At 48.7% G+C, this 21,750-nt stretch overlaps 1 protein-coding gene across 4 annotated transcripts in view; it reads right to left on the bottom strand.

Annotated features, from left to right (window-relative positions):
- zdhhc7 (zDHHC palmitoyltransferase 7) overlaps positions 1-17,804 on the bottom strand; it is a 34,984-nt gene extending 17,180 nt beyond the window's left edge. Inside the window, exons 1-3 of one of the 4 annotated variants that reach the window (XM_090222031.1) lie at positions 17,447-17,804; positions 7,811-8,134; positions 2,503-2,627 (exon numbers count right to left, since the gene is read on the bottom strand). In XM_090222031.1, coding sequence (XP_090078157.1) covers positions 2,503-2,627; positions 7,811-8,128 — 443 coding nt within the window. In that variant the 5' untranslated portion in view covers positions 8,129-8,134; positions 17,447-17,804. Of the gene's footprint in view, positions 1-2,502; positions 2,628-7,810; positions 8,135-16,086; positions 16,214-17,446 lie in introns of those variants that run through there. The other 3 variants (XM_090222032.1, XM_090222033.1, XM_090222034.1) reach the window with 3 other exon arrangements.
- Positions 17,805-21,750: the final 3,946 nt, after the last annotated feature.

The following is a 21,750-nucleotide window of genomic DNA, read 5'->3' as shown; positions in this document are numbered from 1 at the left end:
TCCCACTAAGCGCAAACCAGATGGCATGGTGTATCACTGCAGAATGCTGTGGTAGCCATGATGGATGGTTAAGTGTGTCTTCAATTCTAAATAAATCACAGACAGTGTCTCCAGCAAAGCACCCCCACACCATCACACCTCCACCTCCATGCTTCACGGTGGGAACCACACATGCGGAGATCATCCGTTCATCTACTCTGCGTCTCACAAAGTCACATTGGTTGGAACCAAAAATCTCACATCAGACCAAAGGACAGATTTCCACCAGTCTAAATGTCCATCGCTCGTGTTACTTGGCCCAAGCAAGTCTCTTCTTCTTAATGGTATCCTTTAGTAGTGGTTTCTTTTCAGCAATTCGACCACGAAGGCCTGATTAACACAGTTGATGTTGAGATGTGTGTGTTATTTGAACTGAAGCATTTAAGTGGGCATCGATTTCTGAGGCTGGTAACTCTAATGAACGTATCCTCTGCAGCAGAGGGAACTCTGGGTTTTTCTTTCCTGTGGCGGTCCTCATGAGAGACAGTTAACTCTAATGAACTGATCCTCTGCAGCAGAGGTAACTCTGGGTCTTCCTTTCCTGTGGCGGTCCTCATGAGAGACAGTTAACTCTAATGAACTGATCCTCTGCAGCAGAGGTAACTCTGGGTCTTCCTTTCCTGTGGCGGTCCTCATGAGAGACAGTTCCATCATAGTTTTTGCGACTGCACTTGAAGAAACTTTCAAAGTTATTGAAATGTTCCGTATTGACTGATCTTCATGTCTTAAAGTAATGATGGACTGACCTTCATGTCTTAAAGTAATGATGGACTGACCTTCATGTCTAAAGTAATGATGGACTGACCTTCATGTCTTAAAGTAATGATGGACTGACCTTCATGTCTTAAAGTAATGATGGACTGACCTTCATGTCTAAAGTAATGATGGACTGACCTTCATGTCTTAAAGTAATGATGGACTGACCTTCATGTCTAAAGTAATGGTGGACTGACCTTCATGTCTAAAGTAATGATGGACTGACCTTCATGTCTAAAGTAATGATGGACTGACCTTCATGTCTAAAGTAATGGTGGACTTTCCTTCATGTCTTAAAGTAATGATGGACTGTCGTTTCTCTTTTCATATTTAAGCTGTTCTTGCCATAATATGGACTTGGTCTTTTATCAAATAGGGCTAACTTCTCCCCTACCTTGTCACAACACAACTGATAGGCTCAAACGCATTAAGGAGGAAAGAAATTCCACAAATGAACTTTTAACAAGGCACACCTGTTAATTGAAATGCATTCCAGGTGACTACCCCATGAAGCTGGTTGAGAGAATGCCAAGAGTGTGCAAAGCTGTCATCAGGCAAAGGGTGGCTTCTTTGAAGAATCTAAAATCTATTTTGATTTGTTTAACACTTTTTTGGTTACTACATGATTCCATAGGTGTTATTTCATAGTTTTGATGTCTTCACTATTATTCTACAATGTAGAAAATAGTAAAAATAAAGAAAAACCCTTGAATGAGTAGGTGTTCTAGAACCCTGGAATGAGTAGGTGTTCTAGAACCCTGGAATGAGTAGGTGTTCTAAAACCCTGGAATGAGTAGGTGTTCTAGAACCCTGGAATGAGTAGGTGTTCTAGAACCCTGGAATGAGTAGGTGTTCTAGAACCCTGGAATGAGTAGGTGTTCTAAAACTTTTGACTGGTACTGTATGCACAAACTGTTTCGTCTGGGAAGCATGCGGACACCTTAAGCCACTGAGTATCCCTCACCTGCAGTATGTATCTATAGATAAATATACCATCTCTGTCATGGTGTCTACCTGTAGTGATGGACCCTCTGTGGCTTGATGTGATACGTCTCTATAGAGATCTATACCATCTCTGTCATGGTGTCTACCTGTAGTGATGGACCCTCTGTGGCTTGATGTGATACGTCTCTATAGAGATCTATACCATCTCTGTCATGGTGTCTACCTGCAGTGATGGGCCCTCTGTGGCTTGATGTGATACGTCTCTATAGAGATCTATACCATCTCTGTCATGGTGTCTACCTGCAGTGATGAGCCCTCTGTGGCTTGATGTGATACGTATCTATAGATATCTATACCATCTCTGTTATGGTGTCTACCTGCAGTGATGGGCCCTCTGTGGCTTGATGTGATACGTCTCTATAGAGATCTATACCATCTCTGTCATGGTGTCTACCTGCAGTGATGGGCCCTCTGTGGCTTGATGTGATACATATCTATAGATATCTATACCTTCTCTGTCATGGTGTCTACCTGCAGTGATGGGCCCTCTGTGGCTTGATGTGATACATATCTATAGATATCTATACCTTCTCTGTCATGGTGTCTACCTGCAGTGATGGGCCCTCTGTGGCTTGATGTGATACGTCTCTATAGAGATCTATACCATCTCTGTCATGGTGTCTACCTGCAGTGATGGGCCCTCTGTGGCTTGATGTGATACATATCTATAGATATCTATACCTTCTCTGTCATGGTGTCTACCTGCAGTGATGGGCCCTCTGTGGCTTGATGCTGCAACACTTGGGACATTTATAGATGACCTCTCCAGGTTTCAGCTGCAGACTGTCCGTGTACTCTTTGGTGGCGTTGCCCTTAGGAACCGCCCCCTGACGGGAGGGGTCAGACCATCATCAGAATACGACGGACACAAACAGGCTTCTATATAGTCTTTACCCTGAGGAAACATCAATCTATATAGTCTTTCACCTGAGGAGAGGAAACATCAATCTATATAGTCTTTACCCTGAGGAAAGGAAACATCAATCAATCTACAGTGCCTTGCGAAAGTATTCGGCCCCCTTGAACTTTGCGACCTTTTGCCACATTTCAGGCTTCAAACATAAAGATATAAAACTGTATTTTTTTGTGAAGAATCAACAACAAGTGGGACACAATCATGAAGTGGAACGACATTTATTGGATATTTCAAACTTTTTTAACAAATCAAAAACTGAAAAATTGGGCGTGCAAAATTATTCAGCCCCCTTAAGTTAATACTTTGTAGCGCCACCTTTTGCTGCGATTACAGCTGTAAGTCGCTTGGGGTATGTCTCTATCAGTTTTGCACATCGAGAGACTGAAATGTTTCCCCATTCCTCCTTGCAAAACAGCTCGAGCTCAGTGAGGTTGGATGGAGAGCATTTGTGAACAGCAGTTTTTAGTTCTTTCCACAGATTCTCGATTGGATTCAGGTCTGGACTTTGACTTGGCCATTCTAACACCTGGATATGTTTATTTTTGAACCATTCCATTGTAGATTTTGCTTTATGTTTTGGATCATTGTCTTGTTGGAAGACAAATCTCCATCCCAGTCTCAGGTCTTTTGCAGACTCCATCAGGTTTTCTTCCAGAATGGTCCTGTATTTGGCTCCATCCATCTTCCCATCAATTTTAACCATCTTCCCTGTCCCTGCTGAAGAAAAGCAGGCCCAAACCATGATGCTGCCACCACCATGTTTGACAGTGGGGATGGTGTGTTCAGCTGTGTTGCTGTGTTTTACGCCAAACATAACGTTTTGCATTGTTGCCAAAAAGTTCAATTTTGGTTTCATCTGACCAGAGCACCTTCTTCCACATGTTTGGTGTGTCTCCCAGGTGGCTTGTGGCAAACTTTAAACTACACTTTTTATGGATATCTTTAAGAAATGGCTTTCTTCTTGCCACTCTTCCATAAAGGCCAGATTTGTGCAATATACAACTGATTGTTGTCCTATGGACAGAGTCTCCCACCTCAGCTGTTGATCTCTGCAGTTCATCCAGAGTGATCATGGGCCTCTTGGCTGCATCTCTGATCAGTCTTCTCCTTGTATGAGCTGAAAGTTTAGAGGGACGGCCAGGTCTTGGTAGATTTGCAGTGGTCTGATACTCCTTCCATTTCAATATTATCGCTTGCACAGTGCTCCTTGGGATGTTTAAAGCTTGGGAAATCTTTTTGTATCCAAATCCGGCTTTAAACTTCTTCACAACAGTATCTCGGACCTGCCTGGTGTGTTCCTTGTTCTTCATGATGCTCTCTGCGCTTTTAACGGACCTCTGAGACTATCACAGTGCAGGTGCATTTATACGGAGACTTGATTACACACAGGTGGATTGTATTTATCATCATTAGTCATTTAGGTCAACATTGGATCATTCAGAGATCCTCACTGAACTTCTGGAGAGAGTTTGCTGCACTGAAAGTAAAGGGGCTGAATAATTTTGCACGCCCAATTTTTCAGTTTTTGATTTGTTAAAAAAGTTTGAAATATCCAATAAATGTCATTCCACTTCATGATTGTGTCCCACTTGTTGTTGATTCTTCACAAAAAAATACAGTTTTATATCTTTATGTTTGAAGCCTGAAATGTGGCAAAAGGTCGCAAAGTTCAAGGGGGCCGAATACTTTCGCAAGGCACTGTATATAGTCTTTACCCTGAGGAAACATCAATCTATATAGTCTTTACCCTGAGGAAACATCAATCTATATAGTCTTTACCCTGAGGAAACATCAATCTATATAGTCTTTACCCTGAGGGGAGGAAACATCAATCTATATAGTCTTTACCCTGAGGAAACATCAATCTATATAGTCTTTACCCTGAGGAAACATCAATCTACATAGTCTTTACCCTGAGGGAAGGAAACATCAATCTATATAGTCTTTACCCTGAGGGGAGGAAACATCAATCTATATAGTCTTTACCCTGAGGAAACATAAATCTATATAGTCTTTACCCTGAGGAAACATCAATCTATATAGTCTTTACCCTGAGGAAACATCAATCTATAGTCTTTACCCTGAGGGGAGGAAACATCAATCTATATAGTCTTTACCCTGAGGAAACATCAATCTATAGTCTTTACCCTGAGGAAACATCAATCTATATAGTCTTTACCCTGAGGAAACATCAATCTATATAGTCTTTACCCTGAGGGGAGGAAACATCAATCTATATAGTCTTTACCCTGAGGAAACATCAATCTATATAGTCTTTACCCTGAGGGAACATCAATCTATATAGTCTTTACCCTGAGGAAACATCAATCTATATAGTCTTTACCCTGAGGAAACATCAATCTATATAGTCTTTACCCTGAGGAAACATCAATCTATATAGTCTTTACCCTGAGGGAACATCAATCTATATAGTCTTTACCCTGAGGGAACATCAAACCTGACTGACTAGTGCTGTAGGGACTGACTGACTGACTAGTGCTGTAGGGACTGACTGACTGACTGACTAGTGCTGTAGGGACTGACTGACTGACTGACTAGTGCTGTAGGGACTGACTGACTGACTGACTAGTGCTGTAGGGACTGACTGACTGACTAGTGCTTTAGGGACTGACTGACTGACTAGTGCTGTAGGGACTGACTGACTGACTGACTAGTGCTGTAGGGACTGACTGACTGACTGACTGACTGACTAGTGCTGTAGTGACTGACTGACTAGTGCTGTAGTGACTTACTGACTGACTGACTAGTGCTGTAGGGACTGACTGACTAGTGCTGTAGGGACTGACTGACTGACTGACTAGTGCTGTAGGGACTGACTGACTGACTAGTGCTTTAGGGACTGACTGACTGACTGACTAGTGCTGTAGGGACTGACTGACTGACTAACTAGTGCTGTAGGGACTGACTGACTGACTAGTGCTGTAGGGACTGACTGACTGACTGACTAGTGCTGTAGGGACTGACTGACTGACTAGTGCTGTAGGGACTGACTAGTGCTGTAGGGGATAATTTCATCATGCAGAAGGAAGGAGTGTTGTAACTGAACGCTGACTCATTTAACAGTTAATGCTCAGTTCCTCTTTCTCCTACCCTACTACTCTACTCCACCTCTACTCAGTCAGTCCCTACAGCACTAGTCAGTCAGTCAGTCAGTCAGTCAGTCCCTACAGCACTAGTCAGTCAGTCAGTCAGTCAGTCCCTACAGCACTAGTCAGTCAGTCAGTCAGTCAGTCCCTACAGCACTAGTCAGTCAGACAGCCAGTCAGTCAGCCTCCTCACCCTGCCAGGAGACAGTCTCCTTCTCCCAGAGAGAGTCAGTCCTTGTCCTCCCTCCTCACCCTGCCAGGAGACAGTCTCCTTCTCCCAGAGAGCAGGGAGAGTCACCCCCCCCTCCTCACCCTGCCAGGAGACAGTCTCCTTCTCCCAGAGAGCAGGGAGAGTCACCCCCCCGTCCTCACAGAGACAGACGTCTCATCGTTCTGAGGTGCGATGCCATGGCCATGACAGCCAGGAAGTTGACAACCACTCCAATGACCAGAGCCTCCCACCGCCTTGCCTCTCTCTCTCTCCTCCCACCGCCTTGCCTCTCTCTCCTCCCACCGCCTTGTCTCTCTCTCTCCTTCCTTCCCACCGCCTGGTCTCTCTCTCTCTCTCTCCTTCCTTCCCCACCGCCTGGTCTCTCTCTCTCTCTCTCCTTCCTTCCCCACCGCCTGGTCTCTCTCTCTCTCTCTCCTTCCTTCCCCACCGCCTGGTCTCTCTCTCTCTCTCTCCTTCCTTCCCCACCGCCTGGTCTCTCTCTCTCTCTCTCCTTCCTTCCCACCGCCTGGTCTCTCTCTCTCTCTCTCCTTCCTTCCCCACCGCCTGGTCTCTCTCTCTCTCTCTCTCTCTCTCCTCCCACCGCCTGGTCTCTCTCTCCTCCCACCGCCTTGCATCTCTCTCCTCCCACCGCCTTGTCTCTCTCTCTCCTTCCTTCCCACCGCCTGGTCTCTCTCTCTCCCTCTCTCTCTCCTTCCTTCCCCACCGCCTGGTCTCTCTCTCTCTCTCTCTCTCTCTCCTTCCTTCCCCACCGCCTGGTCTCTCTCTCTCTCTCTCTCTCTCTCTCTCTCTCTCTCTCCTCCCACCGCCTGGTCTCTCTCTCTCTCTCTCTCTCTCTTCTTCCTCCCCCCGGTCTTGTCTCTCCTTCCTGCCCCCCGGTCTTGTCTCTCCTTCCTCCCCCCCGTCTTGTCTCACCTTCCTCCCCCCCGTCTTGTCTCTCCTTCCTCCCCCCGTCTTGTCTCTCCTTCCTCCCCCCGTCTTGTCTCTCCTTCCTCCCCCCCGTCTTGTCTCTCCTTCCTCCCCCCCGTCTTGTCTCTCCTTCCTCCCCCCCGTCTTGTCTCTCCTTCCTCCCCCCCGTCTTGTCTCTCCTTCCTCCCCCCCGTCTTGTCTCTCCTTCCTCCCCCCCGTCTTGTCTCTCCTTCCTCCCCCCCGTCTTGTCTCTCCTTCCTCCCCCCCGTCTTGTCTCTCCTTCCTCCCCCCCGTCTTGTCTCTCCTTCCTCCCCCCCGTCTTGTCTCTCCTTCCTCCCCCCCGTCTTGTCTCTCCTTCCTCCCCCCCGTCTTGTCTCTCCTTCCTCCCCCCCGTCTTGTCTCTCCTTCCTCCCCCCCGTCTTGTCTCTCCTTCCTCCCCCCCGTCTTGTCTCTCCTTCCTCCCCCCCGTCTTGTCTCTCCTTCCTCCCCCCCGTCTTGTCTCTCCTTCCTCCCCCCCGTCTTGTCTCTCCTTCCTCCCCCCCGTCTTGTCTCTCCTTCCTCCCCCCCGTCTTGTCTCTCCTTCCTCCCCCCGTCTTGTCTCTCCTTCCTCCCCCCCGTCTTGTCTCTCCTTCCTCCCCCCCGTCTTGTCTCTCCTTCCTCCCCCCCGTCTTGTCTCTCCTTCCTCCCCCCCGTCTTGTCTCTCCTTCCTCCCCCCCGTCTTGTCTCTCCTTCCTCCCCCCGTCTTGTCTCTCCTTCCTCCCCCCCGTCTTGTCTCTCCTTCCTCCCCCCGTCTTGTCTATCCTTCCTCCCCTTCCGTCTGCTCCCTCCCCACCCCCTCCAACTTCTTACCGGGTCTGACAGCATGGCCCGTAGATGCGAGGCCAGCGCCATGACGACCAGGAAGTTAAACAGTGCTCCGTTGATCACGGAGTACCACAAGCTCTTGTTTGGCAGCAGCATCACCAGATTGACCACAAAGTCAGCGTAGAGGACCAACAACCAGGTCACCACACCACAGACTATACCACAGCCGTCCTGGATAAACCACAGGCCGTCCTGGTCAGCCGGAGGACACAGAGGACCTGCCCCAGCCTCAGGGTCATTGTCAGCTGACAGCAGGGGTTGGTGCTGCTCTGTGTCGCGCTGCCGGTGGCCTGAAGACTGCATCCTGCACTGGAAGGAAGGGGAGGACAGAGATGGAGAGAAAAGGCATCAGAAATAGTCATTTACCAAAAGTCTATTTCACAGCTCCTCAAAATAGTGTTCCACCCTTGCTGTGCTGTCAAGTCCATTAATGACAGGACCACAGGCAAACTATTGGACTTTATTTGGACTGAATGTGGTAGAATCTTTGAATAAATCATTCTGAAGCTTCTCTCTGTCTCCCCTAAAGCTTCAGTCATACACCCAGAGGTGAGTCAACCTTGACCTCTCAACTCCCAAAGCACAGGCCCCAGTTAGAGCCCTGCTGCCTGGTTCTGCTGACCAGCACCTGCTGCCTGGTTCTGCTGACCAGCGCCTGCTGCCTGGTTCCACTGACCAGCGCCTGCTTACTGCCTGGTTCCACTGACCAGCGCCTGCTTACTGCCTGGTTCCACTGACCAGCGCCTGCTTACTGCCTGGTTCCACTGACCAGCGCCTGCTGCCTGGTTCCACTGACCAGCGCCTGCTTACTGCCTGGTTCCACTGACCAGCGCCTGCTTACTGCCTGGTTCCACTGACCAGCGCCTGCTTACTGCCTGGTTCCACTGACCAGCGCCTGCTGCCTGGTTCCACTGACCAGCGCCTGCTTACTGCCTGGTTCCACTGACCAGCGCCTGCTTACTGCCTGGTTCCACTGACCAGCGCCTGCTTACTGCCTGGTTCCACTGACCAGCGCCTGCTTACTGCCTGGTTCCACTGACCAGCGCCTGCTGCCTGGTTCCACTGACCAGCGCCTGCTGCCTGGTTCCACTGACCAGCGCCTGCTTACTGCCTGGTTCCACTGACCAGCGCCTGCTTACTGCCTGGTTCCACTGACCAGCGCCTGCTTACTGCCTGGTTCCACTGACCAGCGCCTGCTTACTGCCTGGTTCCACTGACCAGCGCCTGCTTAATGCCTGGTTCCACTGACCAGCGCCTGCTTACTGCCTGGTTCCACTGACCAGCGCCTGCTTACTGCCTGGTTCCACTGACCAGCGCCTGCTTACTGCCTGGTTCCACTGACCAGCGCCTGCTTACTGCCTGGTTCCACTGACCAGCGCCTGCTTACTGCCTGGTTCCACTGACCAGCGCCTGCTTACTGCCTGGTTCCACTGACCAGCGCCTGCTTGCTGCCTGGTTCCACTGACCAGCGCCTGCTGCCTGGTTCCACTGACCAGCGCCTGCTGCCTGGTTCCACTGACCAGCGCCTGCTTACTGGTTCCACTGACCAGCGCCTGCTTACTGTCTGCTGCCTGGTTCTGCTGACCAGCGCCTGCTTACTGCCTGGTTCCACTGACCAGCGCCTGCTGCCTGGTTCCACTGACCAGCGCCTGCTTACTGCCTGGTTCCACTGACCAGCGCCTGCTGCCTGGTTCCACTGACCAGCACCTGCTGCCTGGTTCCGCTGACCAGCGCCTGCTGCCTGGTTCTGCTGACCAGCACCTGCTTACTGCCTGGTTCCGCTGACCAGCGCCTGCTGCCTGGTTCCACTGACCAGCGCCTGCTGCCTGGTTCCGCTGACAGTAAGGGTCATCGCATTATGTCCATCAGTCTAGAGGCTATAAAGCATTATGTCCATCAGTCTAGAGGCTATAAAGCATTATGTCCATCAGTCTAGAGGCTATAAAGCATTATGTCCATCAGTCTAGAGGCTATAAAGCATTATGTCCATCAGTCTAGAGGCTATAAAGCATTATGTCCATCAGTCTAGAGGCTATAAAGCATTATGTCCATCAGTCTAGAGGCTATAAAGCATTTTGTCCATCAGTCTAGAGGCTATAAAGCATTATGTCCATCAGTCTAGAGTCTATAAAGCATTATGTCCTTCAGTCTAGAGGCTATAAAGCATTATGTCCATCAGTCTAGAGGCTATAAAGCATTATGTCCATCAGTCTAGAGGCTATAAAGCATTATGACCATCAGTCTAGAGGCTATAAAGCATTATGTCCATCAGTCTAGAGGCTATAAAGCATTATGTCCATCAGTTCCCAGCCCTACTGCCTTCATCTCCCTGTATCCACCCCAGTCTCTTGTGGAGCAGCTCTGTCCGTCTGTCTCCTGTCTAAATGGGTCAGACTGTGGAACAGTCCCTGAACAACCAGCCAGCCAGGAGACCCAGCTTCTTAGTTACCACTAACTGGGTCTCTCTCACCCGTAAAGCAACGTTAGAGATCAGAGTGAGACTTTCTCCCTAAGAGAGACAGTCCCACTCCAATACCAAATATTCTGAAAACGCAATAACACACTACTGTAAAGCCCATGTTGATAATATGAATCTGTAAAGCATATAGAATAGAACCAAGATTCACACCTGGTACCTGGTACCCATTACTACCACACAGGAATAGAACCAGGAATCAACCTGGTAGCTGGTACCATCACTACAACACAGGAATAGAACCAACCTGACACCTGGTACCATCACTACCACACAGGAATAGAACCAAGAATCAACCTGGTACCTGGTACCATCACTACCACACAGGAATAGACCCAGGAATCAACCTGGTACCTGGTACCATCACTACCACACAGGAATAGAACCAAGTATCACACCTGGTACCATCACTACAACACAGGAATAGAACCAGGAATCAACCTGGTAGCTGGTACCATCACTACAACACAGGAATAGAACCAAGTATCACACCTGGTACCATCACTACCACACAGGAATAGAACCAACCTGGTACCTGGTACCATCACTACAACACAGGAATAGAACCAACCTGACACCTGGTACCTGGTACCATCACTACAACACAGGAATAGAACCAACCTGACACCTGGTACCATCACTACAACACAGGAATAGAACCAACCTGGTACCTGGTACCATCACTACCACACAGGAATAGAACCAGGAATCAACCTGGGGTCATTTGACTGGCCAATCCACGTGGGCACGAGGCCCCCCGAGGCCCATCAAGGCGGGGCCATTTGACTGGCCAATCCATGTGGGCATGAGGCCCCCCGAGGCCCATTAAGGCGGGGCCATTTGACTGGCCTATCCATGTGGGCACGAGGCCCCCCGAGGCCTATTAAGGCTGTCTCCTATCCCCACCACCCCTGTTTTACCTTGTACTGCCCAGCCAGCTGTCTCCTATCCCCACCACCCCTGTTTTACCTTGTAGGTCTCCCTTCAGCCACATCAAGACTAGACCAGCTGCCCAGCAAGCTTCTTGATGACATCTACACTGGCTTGGTGAAACACGGTAAGTCATGTTTCAGAACAATGACAGCATATATAGGCCTAGCCCAGTGTCAGTACAGGTCACCACAGCAACAACTAGGCTAGTGTCAGTACAGGTCACCACAGCAACAACTAGCCTAGTGTCAGTGCAGGTCACCACAGCAACAACTAGCCCAGTGTCAATGCAGGTCAACAAAGCAACAACTAGCCTAGTGTCAGTACAGGTCACCACAGCAACAACTAGCCCAGTGTCAGTGCAGGTCACCACAGCAACAACTAGCCTAGTGTCAGTACAGGTCACCACAGCAACAACTAGCCTAGTGTCAGTGCAGGTCACCACAGCAACAACTAGCCCAGTGTCAATGCAGGTCAACAAAGCAACAACTAGCCTAGTTTCAGTGCAGGTCACCACAGCAACAACTAGCCTAGTGTCAGTGCAGGTCACCACAGCAACAACATCAACATTCACAACTATATGTGGGTTAAGTACAGCCTAGGTATCTGACCTCGTCAGAGCATCACCCCTAGTACAGCCTAGGTATCTGACCCCAGACCTGGGCTACAGGTTACCCTCTACATAACTGTAGTAGACAGACACCAGACCTGGGCTACAGGTTACCCCCTACATAACTGTAATAGACAGACACCAGACCTGGGTTACAGGTTACCATCTACATAACTGTAGTAGACAGACACCAGACCTGGGCTACAGGTTACCCCCTACATAACTGTAGTAGACAGACACCAGACCTGGGCTACAGGTTACCCCCCACATAACTGACAGACACCAGACCTGGGCTACAGGTTACCCCCTACATAACTGTAATAGACAGACACCAGACCTGGGTTACAGGTTACCATCTACATAACTGTAGTAGACAGACACCAGACCTGGGCTAAAGGTTACCCTCTACATAACTGTAGTAGACAGACACCAGACCTGGGCTACAGGTTACCCCCTAACTGTAGTAGACAGACACCAGACCTGGGCTACAGGTTACCCTCTACATAACTGTAGTAGACAGACACCAGACCTGGGCTACAGGTTACCCCCTACATAACTGTAATAGACAGACACCAGACCTGGGTTACAGGTTACCATCTACATAACTGTAGTAGACAGACACCAGACCTGGGCTACAGGTTACCCCCTACATAACTGTAGTAGACAGACACCAGACCTGGGCTACAGGTTACCCTCTACATAACTGTAGTAGACAGACACCAGACCTGGGCTACAGGTTACCCCCTAACTGTAGTAGACAGACACCAGACCTGGGCTACAGGTTAACCTCTATATAACTGTAGTAGACAGACACCAGACCTGGGCTACAGGTTACCCCCTACATAACTGTAGTAGACAGACACCAGACCTGGGCTAGAGGTTACCCCCTACATAACTGTAGTAGACAGACACCAGACCTGGGCTACAGGTTACCCTCTAACTGTAGTAGACAGACACCAGACCTGGGCTACAGGTTACCCCCTACATAACTGTAGTAGACAGACACCAGACCTGGGCTACAAGTTACGCTCTACATAACTGTAGTAGACAGACACCAGACCTGGGCTACAGGTTACCCTCTACATAACTGTAGTAGACAGACACCAGACCTGGGCTACAGGTTACCCCCTACATAACTGTAGTAGACAGACACCAGACCTGGGCTACAGGTTACCCTCTAACTGTAGTAGACAGACACCAGACCTGGGCTACAGGTTACCCCCTACATAACTGTAGTAGACAGACACCAGACCTGGGCTACAGGTTACCCCCTACATAACTGTAGTAGACAGACACCAGACCTGGGCTACAGGTTACCCTCTAACTGTAGTAGACAGACACCAGACCTGGGCTACAGGTTACCCTCTACATAACTGTAGTAGACAGACACCAGACCTGGGCTACAGGTTACCCCCTACATAACTGTAGTAGACAGACACCAGACCTGGGCTACAGGTTACCCCCTACATAACTGTAGTAGACAGACACCAGACCTGGGCTACAGGTTACCCCCCACATAACTGACAGACACCAGACCTGGGCTACAGGTTACCCTCTACATAACTGTAGTAGACAGACACCAGACCTGGGCTACAGGTTACCCCCTAACTGTAGTAGACAGACACCAGACCTGGGCTACAGGTTAACCTCTATATAACTGTAGTAGACAGACACCAGACCTGGGCTACAGGTTACCCCCTACATAACTGTAGTAGACAGACACCAGACCTGGGCTACAGGTTACCCCCTACATAACTGTAGTAGACAGACACCAGACCTGGGCTACAGGTTACCCCCCACATAACTGACAGACACCAGACCTGGGCTACAGGTTACCCTCTACATAACTGTAGTAGACAGACACCAGACCTGGGCTACAGGTTACCCTCTACATAACTGTCCTGGGCTACAAGTTACCCTCTACATAACTGTAGTAGACAGACACCAGACCTGGGCTACAGGTTACCCTCTACATAACTGTAGTAGACAGACACCAGACCTGGGCTACAGGTTACCCCCTACATAACTGTAGTAGACAGACACCAGACCTGGGCTACAGGTTACCCCCTACATAACTGTAGTAGACAGACACCAGACCTGGGCTACAGGTTACCCCCCACATAACTGACAGACACCAGACCTGGGCTACAGGTTACCCTCTACATAACTGTAGTAGACAGACACCAGACCTGGGCTACAGGTTACCCCCTAACTGTAGTAGACAGACACCAGACCTGGGCTACAGGTTAACCTCTATATAACTGTAGTAGACAGACACCAGACCTGGGCTACAGGTTACCCCCTACATAACTGTAGTAGACAGACACCAGACCTGGGCTACAGGTTACCCCCTACATAACTGTAGTAGACAGACACCAGACCTGGGCTACAGGTTACCCCCTACATAACTGTAGTAGACAGACACCAGACCTGGGCTACAGGTTACCCTCTAACTGTAGTAGACAGACACCAGACCTGGGCTACAGGTTACCCTCTACATAACTGTAGTAGACAGACACCAGACCTGGGCTACAGGTTACCCCCTACATAACTGTAGTAGACAGACACCAGACCTGGGCTACAGGTTACCCCCTACATAACTGTAGTAGACAGACACCAGACCTGGGCTACAGGTTACCCCCCACATAACTGACAGACACCAGACCTGGGCTACAGGTTACCCTCTACATAACTGTAGTAGACAGACACCAGACCTGGGCTACAGGTTACCCCCTAACTGTAGTAGACAGACACCAGACCTGGGCTACAGGTTAACCTCTATATAACTGTAGTAGACAGACACCAGACCTGGGCTACAGGTTACCCCCTACATAACTGTAGTAGACAGACACCAGACCTGGGCTACAGGTTACCCCCTACATAACTGTAGTAGACAGACACCAGACCTGGGCTACAGGTTACCCCCTACATAACTGTAGTAGACAGACACCAGACCTGGGCTACAGGTTACCCTCTAACTGTAGTAGACAGACACCAGACCTGGGCTACAGGTTACCCCCTACATAACTGTAGTAGACAGACACCAGACCTGGGCTACAGGTTACCCCCTACATAACTGTAGTAGACAGACACCAGACCTGGGCTACAGGTTACCCTCTACATAACTGTAGTAGACAGACACCAGACCTGGGCTACAGGTTACCCTCTACATAACTGTAGTAGACAGACACCAGACCTGGGCTACAGGTTACCCTCTATATAACTGTAGTAGACAGACACCAGACCTGGGCTACAGGTTACCCTCTACATAACTGTAGTAGACAGACACCAGACCTGGGCTACAGGTTACCCTCTACATAACTGTAGTAGACAGACACCAGACCAGGGCTACAGGTTACCCCCTACATAACTGTAGTAGACAGACACCAGACCTGGGCTACAGGTTAAACCCTACATAACTGTAGTAGACAGACACCAGACCTCGGCTACATGTTACCCCCTACATAACTGACAGACACCAGACCTGGGCTACATGTTACCCCCTACATAACTGACAGACACCAGACCTGGGCTACAGGTTACCCCCTACATAACTGTAGTAGACAGACACCAGACCTGGGCTACATGTTACCCCCTACATAACTGACAGACACCAGACCTGGGCTACAGGTTACCCTCTACATAACTGTAGTAGACAGACACCAGACCTGGGCTTCATGTTACCCCCTACATAACTGACAGACACCAGACCTGGGCTACAGGTTACCCCCTACATAACTGTAGTAGACAGACACCAGACCTGGGCTACATGTTACCCCCTACATAACTGACAGACACCAGACCTGGGCTACAGGTTACCCCCTACATAACTGTAGTAGACAGACACCAGACCTGGGCTACAGGTTACCCTCTACATAACTGTTGTAGACAGACACCAGACCTGGGCTACAGGTTACCCTCTACATAACTGTAGTAGACAGACACCAGACCTGGGCTACAGGAGGCCCTAGCCTACAGGAAGACCTAGCCTACAGGAGGCCCTAGCCTACAGGAGACCCTAGCCTACAGGAGGCCCTAGCCTACAGGAGGCCCTAGCCTACAGGAGACCCTAGCCTACAGGAAGCCCTAGCCTACAGGAAGCCCTAGCCTACAGGAAGCCCTAGCCTACAGGAAGCCCTAGCCTACAGGAAGCCCTAGCGTCTGTCTGTATGGTGTGTAGAACTAGTAGTATTTAAACTCGGTCTAATAGCCATCTCTACAACACACTAACCATATTTAACTCACCTCACAGTGTCCTCTTCACAATGACATTGAATTATCCTGTCTGTCTACTCCTCTCCTCTGGTCTGCTGTGTTGTGGTGGAGCAGGGGAACATGGTTGGCTACAAGACCTCACCCAGGCCCAAATACCTGCGCAGACACACACCATGTCAGACCACGAGCCACGGAAGTGTGTCAGCAATGTGAGGTGGTGGAGTGCCAAGTGTGTGTGTGTGTGTGTATTCCCACAGATGCAACCCAGATCTGCACACCGGGCGTCTATCCCTTCCACAACAGCATATTTCCCTGATGGGGACACAAACACACTATGTGTTTGTAGCTATGTAGCTTTCTCCCACACCCCTGTCTGGATGTACAAACACATTAAACTACTTGAGCCTAAAGGCCAAATGTGTCATTTGTGTATAATGTGGTCCGGGCCAGGTTTAATGTTAACTAGGCCGAGCATTTAGACGCCAAGAGTCACAATGAGCTTGCCCTGAATAACATAGCGTGCGTCCCAAATGACACTGTAAAAGGGAACGGTGAGCCTTTTAGGATGCTGTCATGTCTAGGTGCAGCTATCCACACAACAAAGATTAGAGAAACAGCACAACCGTGGCTGTAGTATCGGGTATCATTCAGCCAAGCTCCACCTTTCCTCTGCAGTTGAGGAAACTCACTCATCTCCTAATAGTCCGGTCTGGTATGTTGTCTACAAAGCCTGGCTACGGTCACACCCATACACCTCTTTAAATAGCCTAGACTAGCAGGCTGTTGTTACATGCTCTGATAGTCATAACCTGTCACTGACTACTCACACATGCCACATTGTTCTGATCCAGTCCACATCGTCTCTTTGGTTTACTGTGTTACGAGAAGAACACCGGTCATATCTGATCTACTAGCAATTCATTTGATCACTACTTTCTGAGGAATATTTATTATTGTTTCTTTAGTAGCTAACGTTACTAGTAACTCATGGTGTGAAACATGATTATTCCCCACAACAACATTTGCCAAATCTGTTTGAGCGACAGACACACAACAGCGGGTGTCTAAACCGATTAAAATGGTCAAATACATTAGCTAAGCTAGCTACAATTATTAACTACAGCAAATCATTCAAACAAATAAGAAAGTAATCACTCTTCACGAGTCGTGATTAACGTTAGTTAGCATTGACAACATGTTACACCGGTTGTTATTTTTGCCCTAATTGACCAACAGTTGTTTCTAACTAAATCAACGCTAGCTAGCCAGTTAGCATAACAACACCAAAATATGTTTCTATGATGTTTGTATCTGTGACAACACTGCCAATTCTGTTAGCATAGCTAAGCTCACTGGCCAAACTAACTTAACGTTATCTGTCGCTTCTTACCACAATGTTCCTTGTTCGAGACCAGACGTGGATTTATGTCGTCGGTTACATTTTTATACGGTGTATTATTTTCATCCCAAAGAAAGCCACAAACAACCACCATCTCCTCTCTCTCTCTCTGTTTCTCTCTCTATGTTTCTCTCTCACACACACCAACAGCTGGATAAATTACTTCCGGGTTTGGCTTTTTCCTGATTGGGCGTTTTAGCAAAGCTGATTTATGGTCAAACTGGTTTCTGCATTGTCCGTACAAGTATTTACGGTGATGCGTCTCTGCAGATGCAGAGTGTTCATCGTTATTGCCTTTCGCAGAGCCACAAATATAACGAGACAGATATTTCACCGGATGTATAAATGTGAAGCATCCGCTTCTCCCGGTGGCCGGTAGTGGGAGAAGATGGAAAGAGATGGATTTTGGCCGAAATTCTGCAACTGTTCTCATCGATGAAACAATTGATTATCAATACAGTTTTCTGTTCCCAAAACTTCAATCTGTTACGAACAGAGTGGACTAAGTTTTGTAGACCTTACCCTTTGCCAACATTTAAAAAAACATTTGCGTTGTTTCGAAGGAGCGCAAGGGCAAAATTTAGATTTTGCACACACCACTTCACAGAGTAGTTGTTCCCTAACGGAAATATGTAAATGTACGCTAGAACGAGCAAATAGGATCTCGTTGCCTCGTTCTTGGCTCGGCCTCCTCCTTGCATGCCCTGCCCACTGTGACTAATTTTTCTCCATTGGAAACGACAGGCTGTGGTCTATCTTGGGTTAGTCATAAACATCTTTGCCAGAGATGCTGCTTCTTCTTCTTCGGTATCATGGCATTCACACGTTTTGTTTGTGCATGCCGCCACCTACTGTGCTGTGTGGTACTGTGTCCATCTACTGTGCTGTGTGGTACTTTGTCATACATACCATCAACAAACATCTATATACCACTATTAATACCACCAACTAACATCTATATACCACTATTACATACCACCAACTAACATCTATATACCACTATTACATACCACCATCTATATACCACTATTACACACCACCATCTGTATACCACTATTACATACCCCCATCTATATACCACTATTACATACCACCATCTATATACCACTATTACATACCACCATCTATATACCACTATTACACACCACCATCTAACATCTATATACCACTATTACTGACTTCATAATTCATAGTGGTGACGTTAATTGACTGATATTATCTCATAGAACAAAACCTATAAGATCTCCTAAGCCTGTGTTTACCTCAGACCTTATTTTCGGGCATTTATCCCAAAACCATCATCTTTCCCCATTCATTTTCGCCATAGGAATGGCGAACCAGAGGTAACTCATATAAGGGTTTTAAGCTGGCAACGTCTATAAAAACCAGTACCTATACTTGGGGTCCTTGGAGTATCACCTTTCCAATCATCTCTGTTTTCTCCGCTTATTAGATGGCGCTGTTTCATGGTTTCAAGTCTGGGACAGTAAGTGACCGGTATGTTGGTAAACAGCGCCATCCAGTGGACTAGACTGAACGTGCACCTGGTGGTCTGTAACGTCACAGAAGTCCCACAGCAGTTGAGACGTGGTAATTTCCACGCGAGTTGCCACTCTTGGTACTGTGGTTAGAATGCAGTACCAGGCAGGAGAGAGAACTTATTTTGGTACCCAAGTGTGTTTCGGTTTAACTTAGTCATTGTTTTACATTTTTTCATTTCCAGGGTCAATGCCCTGCTCAAGAACCCCCCCAACAAACCAACAACCAAGAGAATGGACCCCCACCCCCAAGAACCCCCCCATGCACCAACAACCAAGAGAATGGACCCCCACCCCCAATAACCCCCCAATGCACCATTAACCAAGAGAATGGACCCCCACCCCCAAGAACCCCCCAATGCACCAACAACCAAGAGAATGGACCCCCACCCCCAATAACCCCCCAATGCACCAACAACCAAGAGAATGGACCCCCACCCCCAATAACCCCCCAATGCACCATTAACCAAGAGAATGGACCCCCACCCCCAAGAACCCCCCCAATGCACCAACAACCAAAAGAATGGACCCCCACCCCCAATAACCCCCCAATGCACCATTAACCAAGATAATGGACCCCCACCCCCAAGAACCCCCCAATGCACCAACAACCAAGAGAATGAACCCCCACCCCCAAGAACCCCCCAATGCACCAACAACCAAGAGAATGGACCCCCACCCCCAAGAACCCCCCAATGCACCAACAACCAAGAGAATTGACCCCCACCCCCAAGAACCCCCCAATGCACCAACAACCAAGAGAATGGACCCCCACCCCCAAGAACCCCCCAACGCACCAACAACCAAGAGAATGGACCCCCACCCCCAAGAACCCCCCAATGCACCAACAACCAAGAGAATGGACCCCCACCCCCAAGAACCCCCCAATGCACCAACAACCAAGAGAATGGACCCCCACCCCCAAGAACCCCCCAATGCACCAACAACCAAGATAATGAACCCCCACCCCCCAAGAACCCCCCAATGCACCAACAACCAAGAGAATGGACCCCCACCCCCAATAACCCCCCAATGCACCATTAACCAAGAGAATGGACCCCCACCCCCAAGAACCCCCCCAATGCACCAACAACCAAAAGAATGGACCCCCACCCCCAATAACCCCCCAATGCACCATTAACCAAGAGAATGGACCCCCACCCCCAAGAACCCCCCCATGCACCAACAACCAAGAGAATGGACCCCCACCCCCAATAACCCCCCAATGCACCAACAACCAAGAGAATGGACCCCCACCCCCAAGAACCCCCCAATGCACCAACAACCAAGAGAATGGACCCCCACCCCCAATAACCCCCCAATGCACCAACAACCAAGAGAATGGACCCCCACCCCCAAGAACCCCCCCATGCACCAACAACCAAGAGAATGAACCCCCACCCCCAAGAACCCCCCAATGCACCAACAACCAAGAGAATGGACCCCCACCCCCAAGAACCCCCCCATGCACCAACAACCAAGAGAATGAACCCCCACCCCCAAGAACCCCCCAATGCACCAACAACCAAGAGAATGGACCCCCACCCCCAAGAACCCCCCCATGCACCAACAACCAAGAGAATGAACCCCCACCCCCAAGAACCCCCCAATGCACCAACAACCAAGAGAATGGACCCCCACCCCCAAGAACCCCCCCATGCACCAACAACCAAGAGAATGAACCCCCACCCCCAAGAACCCCCCAATGCACCAACAACCAAGAGAATGGACCCCCACCCCCAAGAACCCCCCAACGCACCAACAACCAAGAGAACTAAAGAGACGAAAGGAAAAGACAGAAGAAAACAGCAAACAACAATGAAAAAAATAAAACAAAATAATACATTTAAAACAAAGGACATCAAGGAGTGAAATCATAACAGTAATGCCAACTGTATATGTTTGTGTGCGTGTCTGGCACTATTACATGTATGTGTGTGTTCTTGTGTGTGTTTATTTTAATTAGAGTGTGTGTGTATATATGCCTGTGTACAAACACCTACACGGCATCAGCCTCAGGCAAACCGGCATTAGTTGTAAAAAAAAAACACTGCCACTTAGTGTCATTCAAATGTACTTCTATTATGAACTTAGTCATTGTTAGCTAGCTAAAATAAAGTGGTCAAGTTATTTATTATTGCTTTATTTGGTGGGGGGGGGGGGTATTTAGTTGTTTTGTGTGGCTAGGCTTCGTTGTGTTGACTGACTGTGGTGTGTTTTGTTTTGTCGGTGGGTAAAAACAGCGAGGTGAAAAATACTTTAACACCGAACAAAAATATACATGCGACATGTAAAGATTTGGTTCCATGTTTCACGACCAAACATTGTTTTCCCCAGAAATGTTCCAGACGCAAAAAAAACGCTTATTTCTCTCAAATTTAAGTCACTAATTTGTTCACATCCCTGTTAGTGAGCATTTCTCCTTTCCCAATATAATCCACTTTACAGGTGTGGCATAACAAAGAAGCTGATTAAACAGAATGATCATTACACAGGAGCACCTTGTGCTGGGGAGGGGCACACAATGCAACAGATGTCTCAAGTTTTGAGGGAGCGTGCAATTGGCATGCTGACAGCAGGAATGTCCACCAGAGCTGTTGCCAGAGAATTGAATGTTTAGAGAATTTAGCGGCACAGGACCTCCACATCCGGCTTCTTCACCTGCGGGATTGTCGAGGAGGGGTGGAGAAAAATGTGTTCTGATTGGCTGGGCCTGGCTCCCCAGTGGGTGGGCCTGGCTGTCAAGTGGGTGGGCCT

The sequence above is a fragment of the Oncorhynchus mykiss genome, chromosome 26 (assembly GCF_057628025.1).
Source record: "Oncorhynchus mykiss isolate SJ-2025 chromosome 26, ASM5762802v1, whole genome shotgun sequence".
Lineage (NCBI taxonomy): Eukaryota > Metazoa > Chordata > Actinopteri > Salmoniformes > Salmonidae > Oncorhynchus > Oncorhynchus mykiss.
This window is presented reverse-complemented; position numbering and strand designations above follow the sequence as displayed.